We start from the raw sequence: 21,677 nt of genomic DNA, 5'->3' as shown, positions 1-21,677 counted from the left end.
GCCACAGAAATAGGGCCTTGCTATTTTCTGAAGCCGGTGTGCAGATGAGGCTCTGCCTATGACAGCCAAAAACACGAGCTTGATCCACGGACACGGGATTGCCTTTTTGGAAGGTTTGCAAGTAAACCGCCCTGCACCGGAGCACTATTTACTTCAAGTGCATAATGAAAGGTTTTTACTTTTTCATAAGAGTAACATCAGTTGCATAATTATCATTTTATTTCAGTGAAGCAGCAATTTTAATGAAGAAATGTTGGCTAGAAAAGTTATTTTTTACTTGAATTTTGAAGCTGCTGACAGGAAGTGACATAGATAAAGATAAAGTTCCAGAGCAGTTTGAGTCATTTCCCATTGACTTAACATGATCGGCAACCGTTTGAAATGGTTTGCCTTCATCTATGTCACTTCCTGTCAGTGTCCAATAAGGAAGTGAAACTATAAACATGACATAAAGCCAAACTAAAGAAACCTGGGTACAATCTTTAGCAAAATTTTAAACATAATTGTGCTTTTGGTTTGCAGGATGTTACCCTCCAAGTGATGTCAATGAAATCTGTAGCCTACTTAGCTATTTGTTTGGGCAATCAGTCCAGAACATGAAGGTTTCACTTATGCAGAATGCAAACGATGTAAGTGGCTATACATATATATAGCTCTGTGCATGAGATGTGAAAGGAATAAGCCATCGTTTTTTCCTACAGAAATGTGTTCTTACCTGAGCTTAGACGAGTTGATGCGTACCTGTCTGGTCTCAGTCACGCAAAAAGATGTTATTAGTATTTAGCCTCTCCTCCTCTCCTCTATAGATACAGACGGCATCTCGTCATAGAAGGGGGCGTGACTTCGCCGAGGGGGAAAATAGAATCTTTAGAGAAGCAACATTTTTCCCTCTTTTTTGCCATTTTCTGGTGGAATATGAACTTATTTATCACATGTAAATAAAGTCAAGTGTAAATCGGGCCCATATGGATATTTTCTCACAGCACATTGTTCAGTAGAAGTGAAAAAACGGCAGTTGTAGCAAGCGCTAGCTAACCTTTAGCATTAGCCCGATGCTAACATGTAGCATCAAGTTAGCATTCTCCGTTTTTCATGTATTCATGGGATGTTGAACCACTTTGCTCCTCCCCATGTCTTTGTATCATTATTTAGTAGAAACTATGTTCATAGTTCAGCATTTGTTACAGTAGTTTTTGAATAATTAGAGAAAATATACATTTTTCAAAATTGTTTTCCCCCTTGACTGTTTTCAAAAATGACCATATATGGGCGATTCCAGAGATGCCGTCTGTATCTATGGGCCAAACAGGGTGGAGTTAGAAGCGACCATGAGCTCTTCCACGTTTTCCTTATTTAAATACGTAAATAGTTACACAATCTAATCTCAATTAAACATGTTGATTTTCTAAGAGGATGCAAAGAGGTACTATAATGTAAGGCGTAATCACACCTTAGGAGCACTTCGACGTCCACGCACTAAAGTGAAGATATTACTGTCTGTTCATGTTCTGTTCTCCCTTGCTTTTGTTTAGGGTTTTTGTTCTAGTCTCTGTTCTTGCCCTTAGTGTTTAATTTTGACGTCTGTTCTGTCCTTGTGGTTTTGCTTTGCTTCCCGTGTGTTGATGACCTGCCCTGCCCCGCTGTGTTCCACCTGTTCCCTGTGTTTCCCTTTGTCTCTGTTGGATCATCGTCTCTGTCCGTCTTTGTCTGTGTTCTTGTTCGCTCCCACTCCGGTTCTTGTTCCATCTGTGAGTTTTTGAGTTTGGGTCCTCACTCCGCCATCGAAACATGACAGAATGTAGTGAACTGCCCACTGTGAACCTGCACAGCACTCTGGCGCAGTGTTGGCTGTTTTGTAAATGCGCTTTATAAATAAACCTGACCTTGACCTTGACCTTGACCTTAGCTGTCCCCCCCGTCTCACATTTGTTACCCTGCAGGTCAGAAAGTTCGGCCACAACATTCCAAGCACAGACCCTACTATGAAATATACCAAATGTGAAAGCTCCATTAAAAGTTATGCCCCGTCCTAGGGCTGGGCGACATGGACCAAAACTCATATTCCGATATATTTTGGTTGAATATCGATATACGATATACATCCCGATATTTTTTCCGCAAAGTGAGAGCTGTGAAATGCAATGTTAAGTCAAAGCCAAACAGTTTTTGAATGAAAACATAAACACTCTCGCTCCGTAAGGTGCACATTTAAATAAAAAATAGCCTACAAAATAAAATAGGGCAGCATTCATATATAAACGGATAACAAAATAAAGTGCTCAGTTTAAGAATTGTTTTTTTAACTGAATAGCTGGAATATCCCGATAAACACGATATGGTCTAATTCCGTATCTCATTTATAAATATATCGATATATCTTAAATATCGATATATCGCCCTCCATGTAAGCAGGAAAAGTTTGAACGGACTTCTTGTTGAATATCCTGGAACAAATATCCCCAAATAGAATTAGAAGATGATATATGAAGGTACTTAGGTCTAAATAACTGCACCATTTCAATATCACTCCTCACTGTATTATGTCTGGAACACTAATGTCATTTCCCACATCCTCGTCTCATCTTGCACTTTAATCATGTCAAGCGTCTACCACTTAGATTTCAGACCTCCCAAACTTTACTGACGAGAACTTTGTGGCTGCACTCCAGTCGAGCTCTCCGCAGACTGCGTGCTCGGACTAAAATAGGCAGCTGACAGTTGGCCTGGGCCGGGGGATGGGGGGGCGATGCTTTGGTGGGCTTATGTAATCACAATCACCCCGTCTATTTTGGATATTTCATTAAGGACGTTGTTAGAAGTGACGGCGTGAGACAGAAAGTTAATCGCAGATTTAAAACTGGGAGATTGTGTTTTGTTTACGCTTGGAGTGGACAGATGTCAAATGACAGGCTTCTTTTAGCTCTTAGGACAATATACACTGCCTGGCTAAAAAAGAAAGGTCATGCGCTTTAATATGTTACTGTATCACCAGCATCAATCACGCACCAAGAGGCAGAAGCCGTCACCTGTCACCGCACTTTCCTGTTTGGCTGTTTGGATAAGCTTCTCCAATGTCACGATATTCATTGCCCTTCAATTCTGCATTCATTTTCACTCATGTTTCTCGTATTGATGATGGCGAGTCGGACACACTGGGCAAAACCTTCTCGTCCCAAAGATTCTTAATGGTATTAAGGTGTGGATTCTGTAGTGGCCAATCCATGTGTGAAAATGATTTGATCTCGATTAATCCAAGCATTGTCATCTTAGAGCATGCCCGAGCCATCAGGGAAGAAAGATTCCCATTGATGTAATATCTTGGTCATTCAGTATATAAGAGATAAGAGATAAACCTTCATTGATCTCACAAAGGAGAAATTCACTTGTTACAGCCGGCGTTCAAGAAGAAGAGTTAATAAAGTGCAGCTGATGCATGAGAATATTATGAGAATATTGCACATATCCAGGTAGTCACTACTGACCTCATTCTTTGCTGAACCCAGATCTGACCAACAGCAGTAAACATCTGCAAATCTAAACAAAGATGTAGATTATGTTTTAAAGTTTAACCTTTAAACTTGGGTTTACACATCAGGCTCCAAATTCTACCATTTACTTTGCTTTCAAGCCACTCTAAGCGATCCCGTTTTGCCGGTGGCGCCACCGTGTGCTCCACCGTGTGCGCCGCCATGTGCGCCACACTCGCTAACAGCAGAGGGAGACTCAAATCATGCTTTAGCTGAATCTAAAGCCGAATAAACTCGAAAGAAACTCGCCTGAGAACTTCTAAAACATTTTCTCGTCTGCAATTTCTGTTTATATCCGACTTTTGCCTCAATAGGCAGGTTATCATGGTCGTCAAATGACATTATCACAATCTGACGATTATTCACCTTCATAAATCCTGAAATCCTGAAACATGCCATACATCCCCGTACTGTCACAGGGGTTTGAAGCCACTGGAAGGAGCTTTACGGCTCAGGACCTGAGCAAAGATTCCTGTGCAATTTTGTTTGTACTGTTTATATTGTTGTTTTTTATTAGATTGGGTCAACGTTCGCTTGGCAAAACGTTAACGGGAGTTTGTGTCGCTGGTGTGTTTACTGAAAATCAAAAAGAGCCCATTCAAACAGAAATATGAATAGTAATTAACATTCAACACTAGTTAACTTAAAATAAAACATGTATTCCATCGGCTGAACAAAATCAACCGACATGTTGATGTGAAGGCTGTCATCTACTGTTTGTTTCAGCCAATTACAGCCTGCTTCCATCAAAACATCATAATACGAAATAGATGTGGCAGGAAAATGGTCAAAATATCAAACTGTGATTAAAAGCAATCCATAATCCTTATGCATGTGTTTGTTATGATGGGTTCTATCAGAAAGTGCTGGCGTAACAACATATGCCGGACCAAGATGGCGGTGTTCTGTCTGTACTGTGACAATGGAGCGCAGCCACTAAGGGCATTTCTGTGATTTCTATGTTATGGACACCCACAAAAAACATGGCAAAGACATACAAAAGCATCCAGTACAACAATGTGGAACACAGAAACCACATATGCAGTTTACAGAAAAAGGCAAGGGACACAAAAATAAAAAATAAATTGCTGACATAAACCAAAGATTCATATTTTCATGGACAACACTGTCGGCTCCACTTAATGAACAACAGCAAAGTATTTTCACACTTGCAGAGCTAAATATAAACAGACCATTGAGATTATAATGTCAGAGCCAAACATCCCCCTAATTAAGTAATGGTGTCCAGCGAAAGTTGAAAAGAGAGACAAAGGCCTCTGAACACACAGCACAGGTAATGACAATTGTTTGGTTGATTTTTTTTTTTAAAGAAGAACAACATCCCTTCAATATTTGGTTTTATCTCCTAAAAGGTTTTTTAAAGAGCATTTATGACTAAGGGAATGTGCTGTCACATTGCTCATGCATTGGTGCATGCACATTTTAACATTGTTACAGTAGTGTTTATAATGTGATCTGTTTGAAATGTATGAATTGTTGATCTGCTCCTTGGTATTGAGTCAGATTCCTTCATGGTTATAATAGGGAGGGGGGATATAGGAGAGGAATTACTAAGTAAGTCAACTCAAGTGCTTTACACTGCACATCTCTATGGAGTGGCTCTCAACCTTTGATTTGTTGGTGAATTGCTGTAAATCTTTGTGACAAAGGATTTGTCATTTGGTATGCCTGGCCCTACAAGCGTGAAGAGCACCTGTTTTATAAGTGTATCTGATATCTTCGACCACGGTGATCCAGCGAGTACTCTGTCTCTTCTCCTCTGTTGTAAATCTTTCTTTTGGAGATACAGAGAGCCAACCATGCTATTATGCTCCCAGTTCATGGTGAATTTAACATTAGATACATGAACATTTATAGATTTCAATGATTTGATTGAATGTTCTTTAGTTCTTTAGGTGAGAAATACGAATAAGCAACATTTTGTAATAACCTGACTAACTATCTTCATGAGATTGTCCATGCTCATGTGTGCACGGCTGGTGAATGGTGTACATTCATTTGAGGTTTCATTTGTGATTTAAATATCTGCATGACCTCTATTGACATCTCTTTTGCCCTCCTCTCCAGGTGAACCATGCCCTCCTCGTCAGGTCAGTGCACATGTCTGCGGCCCTTCCTCCTCGGCAGCCTCCTGATGCTGGGTTTCCTCCTGCTCCTCTTCACCTACATCAACCCCAACATGGACTCTCCATCGTTGGGCATGTACTTCCGCCCCGCACCATCCTGCTCCCACTGGGCAAACCAGGACAACAGCACGCTGGAGTCTGACAACGAGACGCACCACACAACTGTGCTCATCTGGAAATGGCCGTTTCAGTATAAGTTTGATTCAGATTGTGGAGTTTTTGGCGTCCAGAAGTGCTACTTGACAGATGATCGTAGCATCTACAACAAGGCAGACGGAGTGTTTTTCCACCATCTGGATATTCATTTGGGAGATCTTCCAAAAATCCCACGCCCTTGCTTCCAAAAGTGGGTGTGGACTAACATGGAATCGCCGGATAACGTGCCACGAAAGCCTTGGCTTGACGATTTATTCAACTTGACATGCAACTATCGTCTAGACGCCAACATTCCAGTGCCTTATGGATACCTTGTGCCGCGAAACTCCGAAGATCCGGATTTCCAACTTCCAACAAAGGACCAACTTGTGTGTTGGATCGTAAGCAACTGGAACAGGAACTTGCTGAGAGTTCAGTATTACAACCGGCTGAAGGATCACCTTCAAATCAGCTCGTACGGGAAGGCGTTCGGGAAACCACTGAGCGAAGAAGATAACAAGAAAGTTGTATCCAGCTGCAAGTTCTACCTCGCGTTTGAAAATTCGGTACATAAAGATTACATTACAGAGAAGCTGTTTCGCCCGATGTCGCTGGGAAGCGTGCCCGTCGTCCTGGGCCCCCCGCGGGACAGCTACCTGAGACACATCCCCGGCGACTCTTTCATACACGTCAATGACTTTGCCAGCCCTAAGGAACTGGCGGACAGGCTGCACCACCTCAGCAAGAATCCAGAGGAGTACATGAGGTATTTTAGATGGACGAAGGAGTCCAAGATGACCATTTCCTGGTTCGGGAAGGAGCACGCTTGTAGGACGTGTGGCTACATACAAAAGCATAGAAAGTCCATAGAAGTGTGCCGCAGTGTCACAAAATGGTTTTGGGAATGAAAGGAGGGGCACGGACACGGTCTCTGGAAGACATTTTATGCAGTTTGGTAAATTTACAACAAAAAGAACTTGACCTTGCACTGTGTGGTTAATTATTACTGTGTACTAAGTAACTCTTGCCCCTAGCTGCAACTGCAGGTGTCGTAGCAAGTTGCTATTTTTTAACTGAATTGTCTTGGAGAATAAATACTACGCTGACATAAAAGGCGAAGGGAGAGAGGGATACTGTGCATCCGATTATACAATGGAGATATTTTTTTCACTCAAACTTGGCTGTAAATACTGTTTAAAGTGACGCTAGCCCCACTAAGCCGTAGTGCATGATGACGCACCTCCCTCTGCCTCTCTGCTACTCATAATTGATTTTGTATATCGCCGATTAGGCAGGCGGTTTACCAGTAATCTAAGTAACACGTACTTTTGCACTTAGGAACCGCTTAACTCCACCTATGCCTCCAGCCATCTACACCTGATTGTTATGATCGAAGCGTATTACCAATGTGAGTCCCAGTCCTGGCAATTGAAAGTTATTTGCTACTTTCTCGTTAATGTGATTCATTTAGTGGTGGTTGTGGATGATCCTAGAGACATCACGTTCAACTGTGAAAGGACATACATTTGAGAAAGGTGTTCACATAATGAATGATTATTATTTATTTTTTGTTTAGGCCTGCTGTGTTCATGGGCGACCAACATGTTATGTAATTTCTTGAATCATTGCCTGTCATTGTTTTATCCCATGTTTATAATTAATGAAATAATTAGTTTGGGCCCCAGACCTTTTTAAGATGACCTAAGCACTTTAGATGGGTTGTGCATTGGTTAATTATGCTATTAAAAAGAGAGATACTGCTCAAGGCCAATTTATTTTTGTTGCTGTGTTTGCTGTGCACTGTTAACTGATTTAATTCTGTTGATCCTTTTAACTGTGCCGTATTCTAATTTGCAACAGTACTTTATTCTAATTTTTAATAGCACTGTATTATCATTTATATGGCATACAACATAACTATTGCACTTTGCCCAACATTTTGAATTCTTGAAACAAAATGAAATAACTTCACTTAAACTTAGCCCCAGCCTCAGTCAGTTTATTCTGGCACCTGTGCACTCTCACACGGCCTCTCCTGGATATTATCTCAATACATTATGTGTGGGTTTGGAGTATGTGTGTCGTACCTGTCTGTCCAGCCTCATGTCAGGATAAAATCCCCTTTAAACATGTTTGAAATCCAGTGCGTTCTTTATGGTGTCCATTGAAGCATATGACTCCAATGGCTGATCCAAATGCCTGGGCTCGTGAAAGGCATTTCAAACCACAGCTGGTGCGTTTGTCATGAAGCTTTTCCTCCTCTTTTCAGACAGTGTTTCCGTTTCACTTGTGTCTTTATGATGTAGTTGAGGTGGTGATGCTCCAGGTGATCTGTTTTTTTTTCCTGAATGTGCAGGTTGGACTCCACAGCCTCCTCACAGCCTCCTCACGGCCTCCTCACGGCCTCCTCACGGCCTCCTCACGGCCTCCTCACGGCCTCCTCACGGCCTCCTCACGGCCTCCTCACGGCCTCCTCACGGCCTCCTCACGGCCTCCTCACGGCCTCCTCACGGCCTCCTCACGGCGCTCTAAAAAGCTGACACACACAAACAAATACACATCACAGTATGCACCTTAAAAGTATTCATGTTTTAGTTATTCAAGATTTACTTATTCCATAACCCCAGTGAAGTGAGTCGTGATTTTAGCCTTAGCTTGTGGACACACAGGTAAGTTACATTGAAAAGGGCACGAGTATTTCTTAAGTCAGTGCTTTATTTGATGTTGTGGAGCCGTACAACGAAATTGTGTTCAAGTTAAGTAGTATTTATTTGTTACAGATTTCCGTTAGAGTTTGTTGGGGACAGAAAGTCCACAAAATACTAATTCAAACAAGTGTCCGACTCTCCCTGGCGACTGTTGGCTCGGCCCAGTTCCAGACAGACACACCCCATGCAGGACACAAGACAGCGATGGGCTGGTGCTGCTGTCAAGGTAACTGAGCCATGAAACCCATCAATACGAATGGGTTGGTATAGACTACGGAATTTACATGTATTCACTTTGGTCAGTTTTAAACCAAAAATAAAGAGCTGCAATAGAATTTTTTACAAAACACACATTTTTAATCTATAGTATAATGATGAATAAATGAATTAAAAGTAATATATGTTAGATTGTTAAAAATATAGGCAGATCCAGATGGTCCTACCCTACAAAATTTCAACAAATCTTTTGTCCCACGCCCTCATTCTGGCACAGATTTTGCCTCATATTACTGCAGATTGTAACTCATGTAAATATTAACACTAAGGGTTTACTTTTTGAATTAACTACAGAACCTTCATGTAGGATTTTTAAAGAAGAACTTTATTTGTATGGCGCTTGATCACAAGGCACTTTACATAGAACAATTTCACATTCACTCACACAAAAAAAATCAAAGTTCAAAAGAGCTGCATCGCAGGCTTTAAAGAGCTGCATGTGGCTCTTGAGATAGTTTTTACCTACCCTTGGTTTATTTCAGGGTAGGTACTTCTTTCCTTTTAGGGTTTACAGGTGAAACTCGGAAAATTAATAATGAATATTGTGAAAAAGTTCATTTATTTCTGTAATTCAACTTAAAATGTGAAACTAATATATGATATAGACTCATGACATGCAAAGAGACATAATACAGTATGTGCCCCGTCATGGATTCCAGACACTTGGCAGACTTATGTGTGTGCGTTGTTCTTTTCCTCTGGTCAAATGTGTGTGTGCTTGGATAATGTTGCTAGTTGTCATTGTGTTGCTAGTTGCTGTAGAGGTAGGCTCTATGGGAAGTGGATTTATGCAAGAGATATGTATTTATATATTACCTGTTTGCAAACCTATTTGCTGTGCATACAGTGTTACAGAGGGGAGTGGGTATGGCTTATCTAAATGAAATGTAAATGAGCCCTATTTTCACTCCGAGCAGCAGAGAAAGGTGAGAACTGTCCAAAAGTTTAGAGGCCGGTTTCCCTGCTTAGAAATATCCAGAGAGGTTAGCTTCCGATGTTCACAGGTTCTCCAAATATTATTAGATTTCCATGTGTAGCACATCTTTTGAAAGCTTGGAGACTACACTTTTATAATTTGTGAACAGCTCAAAATCTCAGAAGATTAGAATATTACATTAAATCAATAGTAAAAAACTTAAAACAGAGAAATTTCGGTCCTTTGAAAACTATTTTGCATATGTAGTTTAGTTCTTGGTTTGGGCCCTTTTACTTGAATTACTGGCTTAATGCGGTTGTGTGGCATGGATGCTCTCAGCCTGTGGCACTGCTGAGGTGTTATGGAAGACCAGGATGCTTCAGTGATAGTTTTCTGCACAACTGTCAGGTCAGCAGTTTTCCCCATGATGGTGAGTTCTACTGAACCAGACTCAGAGACCAGAAAGTCTCAGGGACCTTTGTCAGGTGTTTTGGATGATTAGCTCAAGAAAAAAAGGGACACTTTGAGCCGACAATATGGTCCCTTTTTGTGTTTTTTTTTTACAAGCTGTGAGCACAAATCGTCATGCAAAGTGAGATATATCCTTTATTTGTTATAATTTTGATCATTATGGCTCACAGCTCGGAAAAAAAAACAAATTAAACATCTGAGAAAATTAGAATATCATGAAAATGGACTGTGAGTCACAATCATCAAAATTACAACAAATAAAGGCTTGAGGGCTTCAGAAGCCACTTATGAGAGACCAACAGGCCCATGAGGCTGTCCTTCTGCGGACCCACCACCTGCAGGAGGAGCCATAGGGGCTGGTGCAATGTGATCCACGACCCGGAAACGGACAAGTGGAAGAAAATGGATGGGTGGAGTTTTACATTTTAAGTTTTATTACAGAAATAAAATAACTTTTTCAAGATATGAAATATGTCCGAGTTTCACCTGTATATCATGTAATTGTTGTATAACTGACAGACTGAGTTACTTCTATAATAAAAATGATTTTCACTAGTTTGTGTGAGGAAGGCAGCTTCAACGTCTCCGGTGAGCTTAAGATGTAGCTGCTCTGCAGATGACAGAGTCCTGTCATGCAGAGACCATTATGTGGGTCAGACCATGGTCATGCACTGTCTGTTGTATTGTATTCTATAATGTAATCAGCCCCCCGCTGCTGTGCATTATACTGCTGCTGTCTCCAACATGACCCACGGCTGCCTCTCTGCAACTGTATACGCAAACTCTGACAACAAAGTAGGAATGTACTGTATGTGACTGCAGATGTATTGTTTTTAGCCTGTTTTTCTGATTAAAGGCTTGTTGTAGGAGGTGGCAGGTTTAAGACCATATAAAAGGTCAGAACTCAGTCGAGATGAGGTGGCATGAGGGGAAGGCCATGTAAGGCAAGGTTTATTAGAGTAACACATTTCTTGTATGTATAGATGTGTCTTTGGGCAAGACATTACAAACACCACAATACATATGCTGATGGCACAGGGTCTGGTTATGAACAAGAAAGACTCTGTAAAAAAAAAGTCCTAAAGCATAGTTTTTATTTCATTTTTGGTATTTGCTTGTATATCAGATGTGAATGAAGCCTGAAGCTTTCGTTCTGATGGTAAAGTAATCTTTTTTATCACATTTTGCAATGTGTTGTCATTAGATGTAGCTCCTGCGATTTGCTTCCATTTGTCTTTTGACACAGGCATGTGTTTTTTCATGGTATCTGCATGCACATCATGTTCAGTGCTGCTTGGCTCCTTACAGTCCAGAGAAGCTCTGCTGAGAGCATCGACCATAACGAGGGGTTTCCCAGGTGTAAACTCAAATGTGAGACTGTTTTTGAATGCGGATTGTCAGGCATAAATGCGTGGTGGTGCCTCTCTCAGAGGTTTTGCGATCAGTTCAGTGTGATCCATCTCTAGTACCACTTCTTGTCCATAAATACTCGTGAAACTTTACACATACAAACGCTCTCTCTCATAGTGCGAGAGGCCTATGCAATTGGAAACCATGTGTCCTCCTCTCGCTGCTGAATCAACACTGCTCTTAAACCGTCCGTAGAAGTGTCTGTTGAAACTTTGGTTGGAAGTGCAGGATCACAACATTTCAGCACTGGCTCTCTCACAAGGCTGCTCTTTAGTATCTCCCATTCAGTGTTGTGCTCATGGCTCCATTGCCATTCTATGTCGTTATCTATGCACTTTTGTGTTTGCCGACAGGTTTGGAATGGAACGGCATGACTACGTCAGTGGTTCTAAACCTGGGTTTGATCGAACCCCAGGGGTTCGGCAGAGGTCAAGACACACCCAACTCATATGGATCGTGATGACACCCAATTAAGAAGGGTTCGGAGAATGCGCATATGAAACTGGTGGGGCTCAGAACCTCCAACAAGGTTAGGAACCACTGGACTAGGCCTCAGGTTCTCTGCAAGTCTGCTTTGTTTTCAGGCACGGGCATGTGTGTGATTGCTCACACCCTTTCGGGATCCGGCTGTATCCCCGCAGCAGACAGCCTGTCTCCCAAGTTATTTCACTCACCCCAAATGTGTTTAATCAGTTTCCGCCCTGCTTACTTTGCTTTTTCCATCACTTTTGCCAAGCACCTGTGATGTTCAGCTTCCCCATATGACCATGTCATCAAGGAATACTCCAACTCCTACCACAATATCGAGTATTTGCTGTACAGTCCGGTGAAAAACTTTGGCTGCTGAGGCAATCCCAAAAGGCATGCGCAGGAAACAATGCCTTCCAAAAGGTGTATTTAACGTGCACAATTTTGTGCTTTCCTCGTCCAGTTAAATTTGGTAAAAACCTGATGACACATCCAGTTTGGAAAAGTAACGTGCACCTGCCATTGCACTTGTAATGTCTGTCTTCGTAGGCAACTTGAAATGTTCTCTTTCGATCCACTTATTCAAATCTCTTGGGTCTATGCACAATCTCAGAGCTCCTTTTTTCTTTTCCACTATAACGAGAGAAATCACCCTGTCTGCCGGCTCCTAAACCTTTCTGATAATTCCCTTGTCAATGAGTGTCTGTAACTCCTTTCTTGGTCTCTCTCTTTTCCTGCAGTGTGTATCACAGGTATCACTGCATTATCCTTTTGATTGATTTATTTGTCTGTCACTGTACTGTACAAAAACATCACTGTACTTTTTCACCATTTTGTTTGTTGTGTTCACACTTTCTTTTGCATTTTTCTGTTGTGAATTAGCAGTGTTCAGAACTGTGCTATCAATAACATTAATCCTTTTGATTGGTCCCATCTTCTTACTTGCCTTGAGTCCTAGAATCAGTTGCCTTTCCTGGTGGTGGGGTCTATGGGTCTTGATAGACCGTATCCTCCTGCCTGAGGGGAGAGGGGTGAATAGTCCATGTCCAGGGAGAGAAGCTGTGATCCGACCCACACGCCTCCGTGTCCTGGAGGTGAACAGGACTTGGAGAGATGGGAGCTCACAGCCAGTTACCCTCTCAGCAGCAGCACAATGCGCTGCAGTCGGTGCTTGTCCCGGTCTGTAGCCCCGGGGAACCACACGGTGATGGAGGAGGTGAGGATGGACCACACGGGGATGGAGGAGGTGAGGATGGACCACACGGGGATGGAGGAGGTGAGGATGGACCACACGGTGATGGAGGAGGTGAGGATGGACCACACGGTGATGGAGGAGGTGAGGATGGACCACACGGTGATGGAGGAGGTGAGGATGGACCACACGGTGATGGAGGAGGTGAGGATGGACCACACGGAGATGGAGGAGGTGAGGATGGACCACACGGTGATGGAGGAGGTGAGGATGGACCACACGGTGATGGAGGAGGTGAGGATGGACCACACGGTGATGGAGGAGGTGAGGATGGACCACACGGTGATGGAGGAGGTGAGGATGGACCACACGGTGATGGAGGAGGTGAGGATGGACCACACGGTGATGGAGGAGGTGAGGATGGACCACACGGAGATGGAGGAGGTGAGGATGGACTCGATGATGGCCGTGTAGAACTGCACCAGCATCTTGGTCGGCAGCTTAAGTTTCCTCAGCTGCCGCAGGAAGAACATCCTCTGCTGGGTCTTCTTGATGAGAGAGCTGATGGTTGGCTCCCATTTGAGGTCCTGGGTGATGGTGGTGCCCAGGAAACAGAAGGAGTCCACAATGGAGATGGGAGTCTGAGAGTCTGTCAGGGCGAGGGGGGACAGTGGGGCTGTGTCTTTCCTGAAGTCCACAGCACTACTGGAAAAGTATTCAGTGGACTTTTGGACCCAAAGTTAAACAGTTTGGGGAAACACACAACGTCATGTGTGGAAGAAAAATGGAACAGCACCAACATCAAAACCCTCTCCTCACTGTGAAGTCTGGAGCAGGAGAACCATGGTGTGGGGCTGTTTTGATGCCTCAGGGCCTGGACAACGTGCTATCATCAATAAAAAAAACAAATTCACAAGTTTAGCACGATATTTTGCATAGAAACCTGAGACATTCACAACAGCATGGAATAAGTAAGTGAACCTTTGTATTAAATATCTGGCTGACTCTTCTTTTGCAGCAATAACTGCTTTTCTGTAGTTACAGATCAGATGCTTGGACCATTCCTCTTTACAAAACCGCTGCAGTTCTCTCCTGTGAATGTTTACATGTTATGGCCAATAAAATATGATCACATGTAAATGTTTGGGTGGTATTAGCTTCAGCAGACACTGTTTAATCATTCCTGTGATTTTGAAGATCAGACCACATTTAGTGAACAATTTAGGCAGAAATGTGAGAAATTCCAAACGGTGTACTTACTTTTTCTCACAACTGTATGTAAACATTAATAATAATAAAAAATGTATTAAAAAAAGTGCCGTTTGATTCTAGTGTACATGTATAGCAAGTAATCGAGTCTGTTAGCCTGCTAAGACAGGATAGAATTTTATTGATCTCACAATGGAGAAAATCACTTGTTGCATCAAGAAACACTCGGGGAAACAACACAGGCAGGAAAATGTGCAAACAAAAAGAGCAAAAAAAAAACAGAATGAAGCGCAAACAGGTGCTGATGATGGAACATCCCGCCCCCTGTGGAGGAGGGTGCTGCTGATGATGTCACGCTCTCAGAAGGGGCCATCCCGCCCCCTGTGGAGGAGGGTGCTGCTGATGATGTCACGCTCTCAGAAGGGGCCATCCCGCCCCCTGTGGAGGAGGGTGCTACTGATGATGTCACGCTCTCAGAAGGGGACATCCCGCCCCCTGTGGAGGAGGGTGCTGCTGATGATGTCACGCTCTCAGAAGGGGACATCCCGCCCCCTGTGGAGGAGGGTGCTGCTGATGATGTCACGCTCTCAGAAGGGGACATCCCGCCCCCTGTAGAGGAGGGTGCTGCTGATGCATCTGGGTCGTGACTGGAATGTGAGGCGTGCTGTCCAGACTGTACAGGGGAAGTATGTGTAGGGCACTGAAACCTAATACATGACACATGCGTGTAATGGGAGCCTTTGTCATGTTAGCTCACTGACTACTGTGCACCCCACAGAGACCTCCAGCCTCAGCCCATCCTCTCTGGACCTCTCTGGCATTTATACGACTGTCTGCTCTGGTCACGGCAGAAGGAACCCACAAATATTCCACTTGCATTTTCAAACTGGACTACGATTATTGTTATTTATTTGAATTGGCTATGTCCTAATAATGAGAAAAAGAGAAAGAGGGAGCATCGATGAATAAAGATATACAGAACTTATTGTGAGACGTGTCCTCTGCTTTGACCCGTCATCAGTGGCCCTGTAGAAGCCGACCGCTGTTAGGGAGTTCTTTGGAAGTCTCCCTCTTCCTATCCGGACGTGGTCTTTCTGTGTGGAGCGCCACTGTGCAGGTATACCACAAAGTACTAGTTTAATGATATTCCATTAATAATAAGATGTTACGGATGATCAGCGATTATTCGATCTTTCCAGACGGCCTGGCCAGACCTCACGGCAGTGTGGCTGAGAGGCAACTGCACATGCTCAGACATGGTGTGGGAAGGGCTCTTTGGATTGAATTAAAATGGTCGATACATTCTAGATATTACCAACATTTAGAATTAAAACGGTTTGAAATGAGTATATAAAATTAAGTAAGGATTAAACAACGAGGAGCCGTGCATTAGACGGTTATAATGCACGACGCGGAGTCAAGAGTCGTGTTGTTCCTCCTGCATTATAACGTCTAACGCGGCTCCTCGTTGTTTAATCCGCTTATACCAGGGTCCCACAAACGTAACATTTATAATAAATGTTTTTTTCATTGACTAAACTCACTAAATCTGCCAGACTACGGGACTATTTTGTGTGGGTTACTAGCCGGTCACTGAAGGCTGGTCTCAGAGCGAGTCATTCTCCGCAGCTATTACGAGGATCTCAGTCAGGCTCAACGACACAACATCAGCACAGAATCACAACACAACAGGACTAACCCGGAAACACTTTTCCCTGGAAGTAAACACCGATATGCGGCACTCGTGGGCAGGAGTTATTTCACTTTTACAAGGTTTAACCTGAAGCTAGCTAGCTAGCTCAACCAGCTCAACTGTTTATGAAAACAGCTGCGGTGGAGTCGCTCACACCTGGGCCCCCCCAACTGAAACTTTTATGTTTGACTTTACTAATCCAGACAAATATGCTTAAATGTTGGGAAATGGAATAGAATAGAATAGAAATGTAAAGCTCATATGTTATTAACAGTAGCTAACCTAGCTGCTCACTCTCCTCTACTTCTCATTTATCAACGTTTTGTTTTGGCCAAAAACGTTGAAATTAAACAAAATCCATCTCATACGTTCCTGTCAGTCACTAATTACGTGTTTATCTGACTCAGCTGTGTCAGGCGTTGCTATGGCGACGCCCACAGCGGAGTGATATCCCAGTGATTTAACTACCGGACTACGTGTGCGGTTATACCAAAATAATGCACCAGCCAATCAGAATCCAGTATTCACCCAGACCATGGTATAAACATTATTAATTACACACATAAAATTAACAACAAGTACATCAAAAAGAAAAAGTATGAATTAAATGTAAAAAACCCTATGTTTCATTTCTTAGAGTGTGGGAGGTAAACTGTAAAGTTAATATTTTTCAAAATGATAAATAAATGTTTCATAAATGTTTCATACAGTACATGTGTTGTTAACCAGGCTGGTTAGATTTGACTGGACTCTGGGACTGAGCCCAAAGGAAAAGTTAGCTGTAAAATAATGAACTAGAGCCACAGCCGGTTTTCTGCCACTTTCAGCTTGTGTCCAGCGGGTCAACACCGGCTCACGCTACTGTGGGAACCGTTTGCGGGGAAAAATAGACCCGCTCAAAACTCTAAACTTCGAGTATTTGTGAATGGAGAACAGTGTGAGGCTCTGTTCAATATGGAGTAGTTACGTTTCTCTTTTCACAGCGGGTTAGCGGCAGCAGCTTGGCAATAGTGGTGACAGGTGGGTTGAAGGGTGTCTATGACTGTAATTTTCAGCCTGATAAAAACATTTTGCTTGTGCCAGAGGCCAGACCTGCCCTCAAGCCGGAAATCTGGCCCCCGGCCGGAATACTTTAAGCCCTGTTTACTGCGAGGACGTCGAAGCATTCCTACAGTATTATTACGTCTCACAATATAGTGCCCCTTTTTAATCCGCTTTGAATTAGAAGAATCGACATGTTTCATTTTGTGTCACTAGACTTGGATCGTGTAACTTTGAACATAACTGTCTCTAACTAGGGAAAACGTGGAACAGCTCGGTCGCTTCTTACTTCATCCCCGTTTGGAGCTATAGCAATATACTGGGAGAGGCTAAATGCTAACAACGTCTTTGGTCTCTTTGCGTGACTGGGTGCACACACAAAGACCAGACATTTACGCATCAACTCGTCCAAGCTCAGGTAAGAACATGTCTCAGTATGGCCTGTTCCTTTAAAAGATGAGGCGTGTACGGGTTTTAACAAACGTGTAGACAGATCTGTTTATAAACAACGTGGAGTCATTTCCAGTTATTATTTGCAATACTTATCAACTATTGTGATGCAATACTAAAAATGAAACTAATTAACTTGATTAAAACCTTTTTGAGTTTCCGTCGACTAAAGCAGGACTAAAACTCAGTCACATTTAGACATGACTAAACTGTGACGACGGCAGTACCAGTTTACCAGGGTGCTCCCTGTCGGCCCTCCGTGCTGCAGTGGCTGTTCTCCGGAGGCTGTTCCGCTGTCCGGTCCGGCCCCCTCCGCTCCTGCCTCAGCTGCTTCGGCCCAGGGCGTATTTTGAGAAGAGGACAAAGCGGCGCGGATGGTTGGAATACCAGTGAGGGCACACACATGGGCCATAGCCCGTGAACAAGAGGCCGTTAGGATGAATGATTACATGAACTTGTACTTAGGAAGTAGCCTGCGTACTGTGCAACCTCTTTAAATATCAGCAAGAACAGCTGCGGATGAGGTCGCTGCACAATGATCATTATACATGTGCTTTAGTCAAAAAAGATTGTCTTAAATCACATAGAACTGCAGTGTTTGCGAATCAATATTGAAATATCCATCATTCCTGCATCTGTGGCATCAGTGAGGGGGTAAATGCTTGTGTCGTCTTACGTCTGACTTCATATAATGTTCATAAAGATTCTCAGCCGGATGTTGATTTGAACAAGTCCATTTGAGTGGATGTGAGAGATCCCTTTGGATTGGGTGTCTGGCATCACACGCACGGTTAAATGAGCCACATGACGGGAAGGAACATCACCCGGACATGTTGCATTCCTCCAAACATCTTAATCATGCCCTGGATTAAAGTCTCCAAATAAGACAGAGTGTTTATGATGTGGTCGTGTTATTGATGTGTTTGTGTGGGGCACGTTCTGCAAAAGAAAGGTTCACCGCGTTCCAAATTATTATACATTTTTCTCTGATTTTCTAAACAGTCGACTCAAATGAGAGTCAGCATCATTTTCAAGTCTTTAACTGGTAGAGGATCATTTAAATGTGGTTGAAAAAATCTCCCAGTGATAACAGGGTTTTTTTTTTTTTTTTTAAGAAATAGAGTAAAAAACTCAAAATCTACTGTTCCAAATTATTCTGCAACTCATTGTTTCAATACATTTTAAAGCTTGTAATTAACTGAAATGGTCATTTGTTGAATTTGCAGCATTAGGAGGTCATATTTACTGAAATCAAAAGCTATTTCAATCCAAAAAAAAATCTTAACAGGTCAAGTTATATTTTACCATAGGAGCCCTTCTTTGAGCAGCTTCACATTTCTTAAATCCATTAAACTTGTGAGTTTTTGGAGAGTTTCTTCTTGGATTTCTTTGCAGGATGTTAGAATAGCCTCCCAGAGCTGCTGTTTGGATGAAAACTGCCTCCCACACTAATAGATGTTTTTCTTGAGGCTCCACATCATGAGTTTCTCTCCTTTTATGCCCAGACATACAGAGGCATCAGCAGCTTCAAATACCTGTCTGCTGCTTTGTAGCAGCTGTTCTATTCATCTGATGTATTTGTCTGGCAGAAACCGTCCTCATTATATCTTTATCTGCACATAGACCAAGGCATTCAACTATTTCATGCTTTTCATCAGAGAGAGATCCTTTTTCTTTCCCATATTGCTTGAAAATGATGATCTACTTTATAATGTAGAACATCCTTTTTGAGCAGTTTTTCCCTTAACTGGGCTTAACCTGAAAACTAATCATCCCAGGTCACTGAGATTAATGTCAGTGATTCAAAGAGCCCTGAACTTTTTTTTTTTTTTTTTTTTACCTTTTTGACACTGAAATACAATTTGCATAATAATGTGGAACTTGGTGTTCAAGAAACTTAAAGGCACTGCCTGATTGTTTTCAACATGACGACAAAGTGATAAGAATATGACAGAAAAGCTACAAAAGAGCAACAAGCAACACAAAAGCAATGTGCTCGGTTAAGGCGGGGGTTAAGAGGTTGGCAGAATATTACTCCATCCTCAGCATTGTGAGTCCAATATTTGATTGTTTACTGTTTCAATCATACTGTTGCTCCCTTCTATTCTCCCTTGCATTTTTTTTTAAGTTGTCCTATTTGTATTTTACTTTACTGCTAAGACATATCTGACTGAGTCTGAACCCCAGATCTTTGTGTTTCTAAACCTGTCATCCTCGAAGTACTCCTTCCACCGCCCAACAACATCCCCAGTCGAGGTCAGCCGCCCCCCACGCAAACTGTAAACAGTGCTGGTGAAGCACTGCTTCCCCTCGGACGGTTTGCCAGAATATCTTCGAACTCTTCCTAGACCCAAGTTTTTGCCTCTCAGCAAACTTGACCTGTCAGTACCTCTCGGCTGCCTGCAGAGTCCCACAAGCCAAAAAGTAGCCAGGTAGGCCTCCTCCTTCAGGTTGACGCATCCCTTACTTTCGGGCACCCCGACTGAGTTCGAGGATTGCCGCCATGACAGGCAACAGAGACCTGCGAGCAGCCGCATCGACAATGGAGGAGGAGAACAGGGTCCACTTGAACTCCATGTCCTCAACCTCCTTCAGAATCTGGGTGAAGCTCTTCCGGAGGTAGGAGTTGAAGACCCCACTGACAGAGGGATCCGCCAGACGTTCCCAGCAGACCCTCACAACACGCTTGGGTCTGCCAGGTCTGACGGGCTTCCTCCCCTGCCAGCGGATCCAGCTCACCACCAGGTGGTGATCATTTGAGCTAAGCTCCTATATGTGCACTTGGAGTAGGCCCGCCCTACCTGGCCCAGAAGGATACATGTAGGAGTAGCAGGGTTAGGGTTTTTGTGGGATTTAGTGTTAGGGTTATAGGTTAGCATTAGGGTTAGGGTTTGCGCTGAGGCGGGGTGAGGGCCTACAATTCTGTTTAAGCCCCGGGGCCTATGGGTACATTAAGGCGGGCCTGTGTAGGGGGGAGGGCAGCCTACCTTGTCCCTTCGGGCTGGGCCCCGTGGGCAATGGCCCGACCACCAGGTGCTCGTGACAAAAACTCAACCAAAAAGTGTCCCAAAAAAACAAGGCAACAACGCGAGACAAAAAATCTGTTTAGATCAGTTTTGAGGCATAACACTGGCCTATAAGCTGTAATGTTTAAGATTTGAATAAACTGGAAAAAAAAACACATGGTTAAGGTGGGTGGTAAGAGGTTAAACAATTGCAAATCGGACCTGGGATGCGAACTCACAACGCTGAGAAAGGAGTAATATTCTGCATGTGCATCAGCCTTAACCACATTGAACTTTCTCTATGAACAAATTTGAGATTTATTTTATGAACAACATTTGTGTACTTCATTGTGGAACATCAGATCAAATCATCTGTATTTTACTCTTTTATTCATTAAGAAAGTACTGAGTGAAAAGACTCCTCAAAGAAGTGCAATAATGACCAGAAGTTACTCGTGTAGGCCATAAAGTGTCACATGACTCGCCATAAAATCAAGCAAATAGCCCCATCTAGTGTTGAGAGAGCATACTGCATATTATATTTTGTGTGAAACATACAGGAGTTCCTATGTAAATGTAATCCAACAGATACACTGTGGAGCTCTGAAAGTGTTGATGTTTGAGAGATGTGGATGGTTTGCCATAACGCAGTGATTCACCTTTTGTCCTTGAACACCCCTCCTCCTCCTTGTGCCAGAGACAGGACGGGCCCCCACAGTCAAAACAGCGCCCCCCACAAATGCATCAAACCATAAAAGCAAAGTAATAAATTGCAACTGCGTTTTTTTTAAATCCTTTTTTAATGCTTCACCGCTATCGAGTAAAAGAGCACCGGAGTCCTCTTGTTTAGAAGGCACATTTCATACATAAAGAAAGCAAACTAAGAGAAAAAAAGATTGAATGTTTCCATGATCTATATGGTTTAGGCCGTAGTAGTAATACACACATAAGCATACTGCATCGTTTCTCACATGATGTCATGACCACGACATTCTGAAAAGAGTTTCAAAAGCTGAACTTCCTCATCAG

General features: G+C 42.9%; 2 protein-coding genes across 2 annotated transcripts in view; one reads left to right on the top strand and one right to left on the bottom strand.

Moving 5' to 3' along the window:
* Positions 1-5,610: 5,610 nt before the first annotated feature.
* LOC306977832 (4-galactosyl-N-acetylglucosaminide 3-alpha-L-fucosyltransferase 9-like) lies at positions 5,611-8,349 on the top strand (the record flags this gene model as incomplete). The annotated part of the gene is made up of 2 exons (XM_079576272.1): positions 5,611-6,683; positions 8,166-8,349. The coding sequence occupies exons 1-2, from the start codon at positions 5,623-5,625 to the stop codon at positions 8,347-8,349; spliced, it is 1,245 nt and encodes a 414-aa protein (XP_079432398.1). The 5' UTR covers positions 5,611-5,622.
* An 11,757-nt stretch (positions 8,350-20,106) lies between these two features.
* Positions 20,107-21,677, bottom strand: part of LOC306977830 (uncharacterized protein) — a gene marked incomplete at both ends in the record, with an annotated part of 44,319 nt that continues 42,748 nt past the window's right edge. The window contains one exon of the mRNA XM_079576270.1: positions 20,107-20,253. Within this exon, the coding sequence (XP_079432396.1) occupies positions 20,107-20,253 (147 nt within the window). The remainder of the gene's footprint in view (positions 20,254-21,677) is intronic.

The sequence above is a fragment of the Gobius niger genome (assembly GCF_951799975.1).
Source record: "Gobius niger genome assembly, chromosome: 18".
Lineage (NCBI taxonomy): Eukaryota > Metazoa > Chordata > Actinopteri > Gobiiformes > Gobiidae > Gobius > Gobius niger.
Note: the sequence above shows the minus strand (reverse complement) of the source record. Positions and strands in the feature narration are given on the sequence as shown.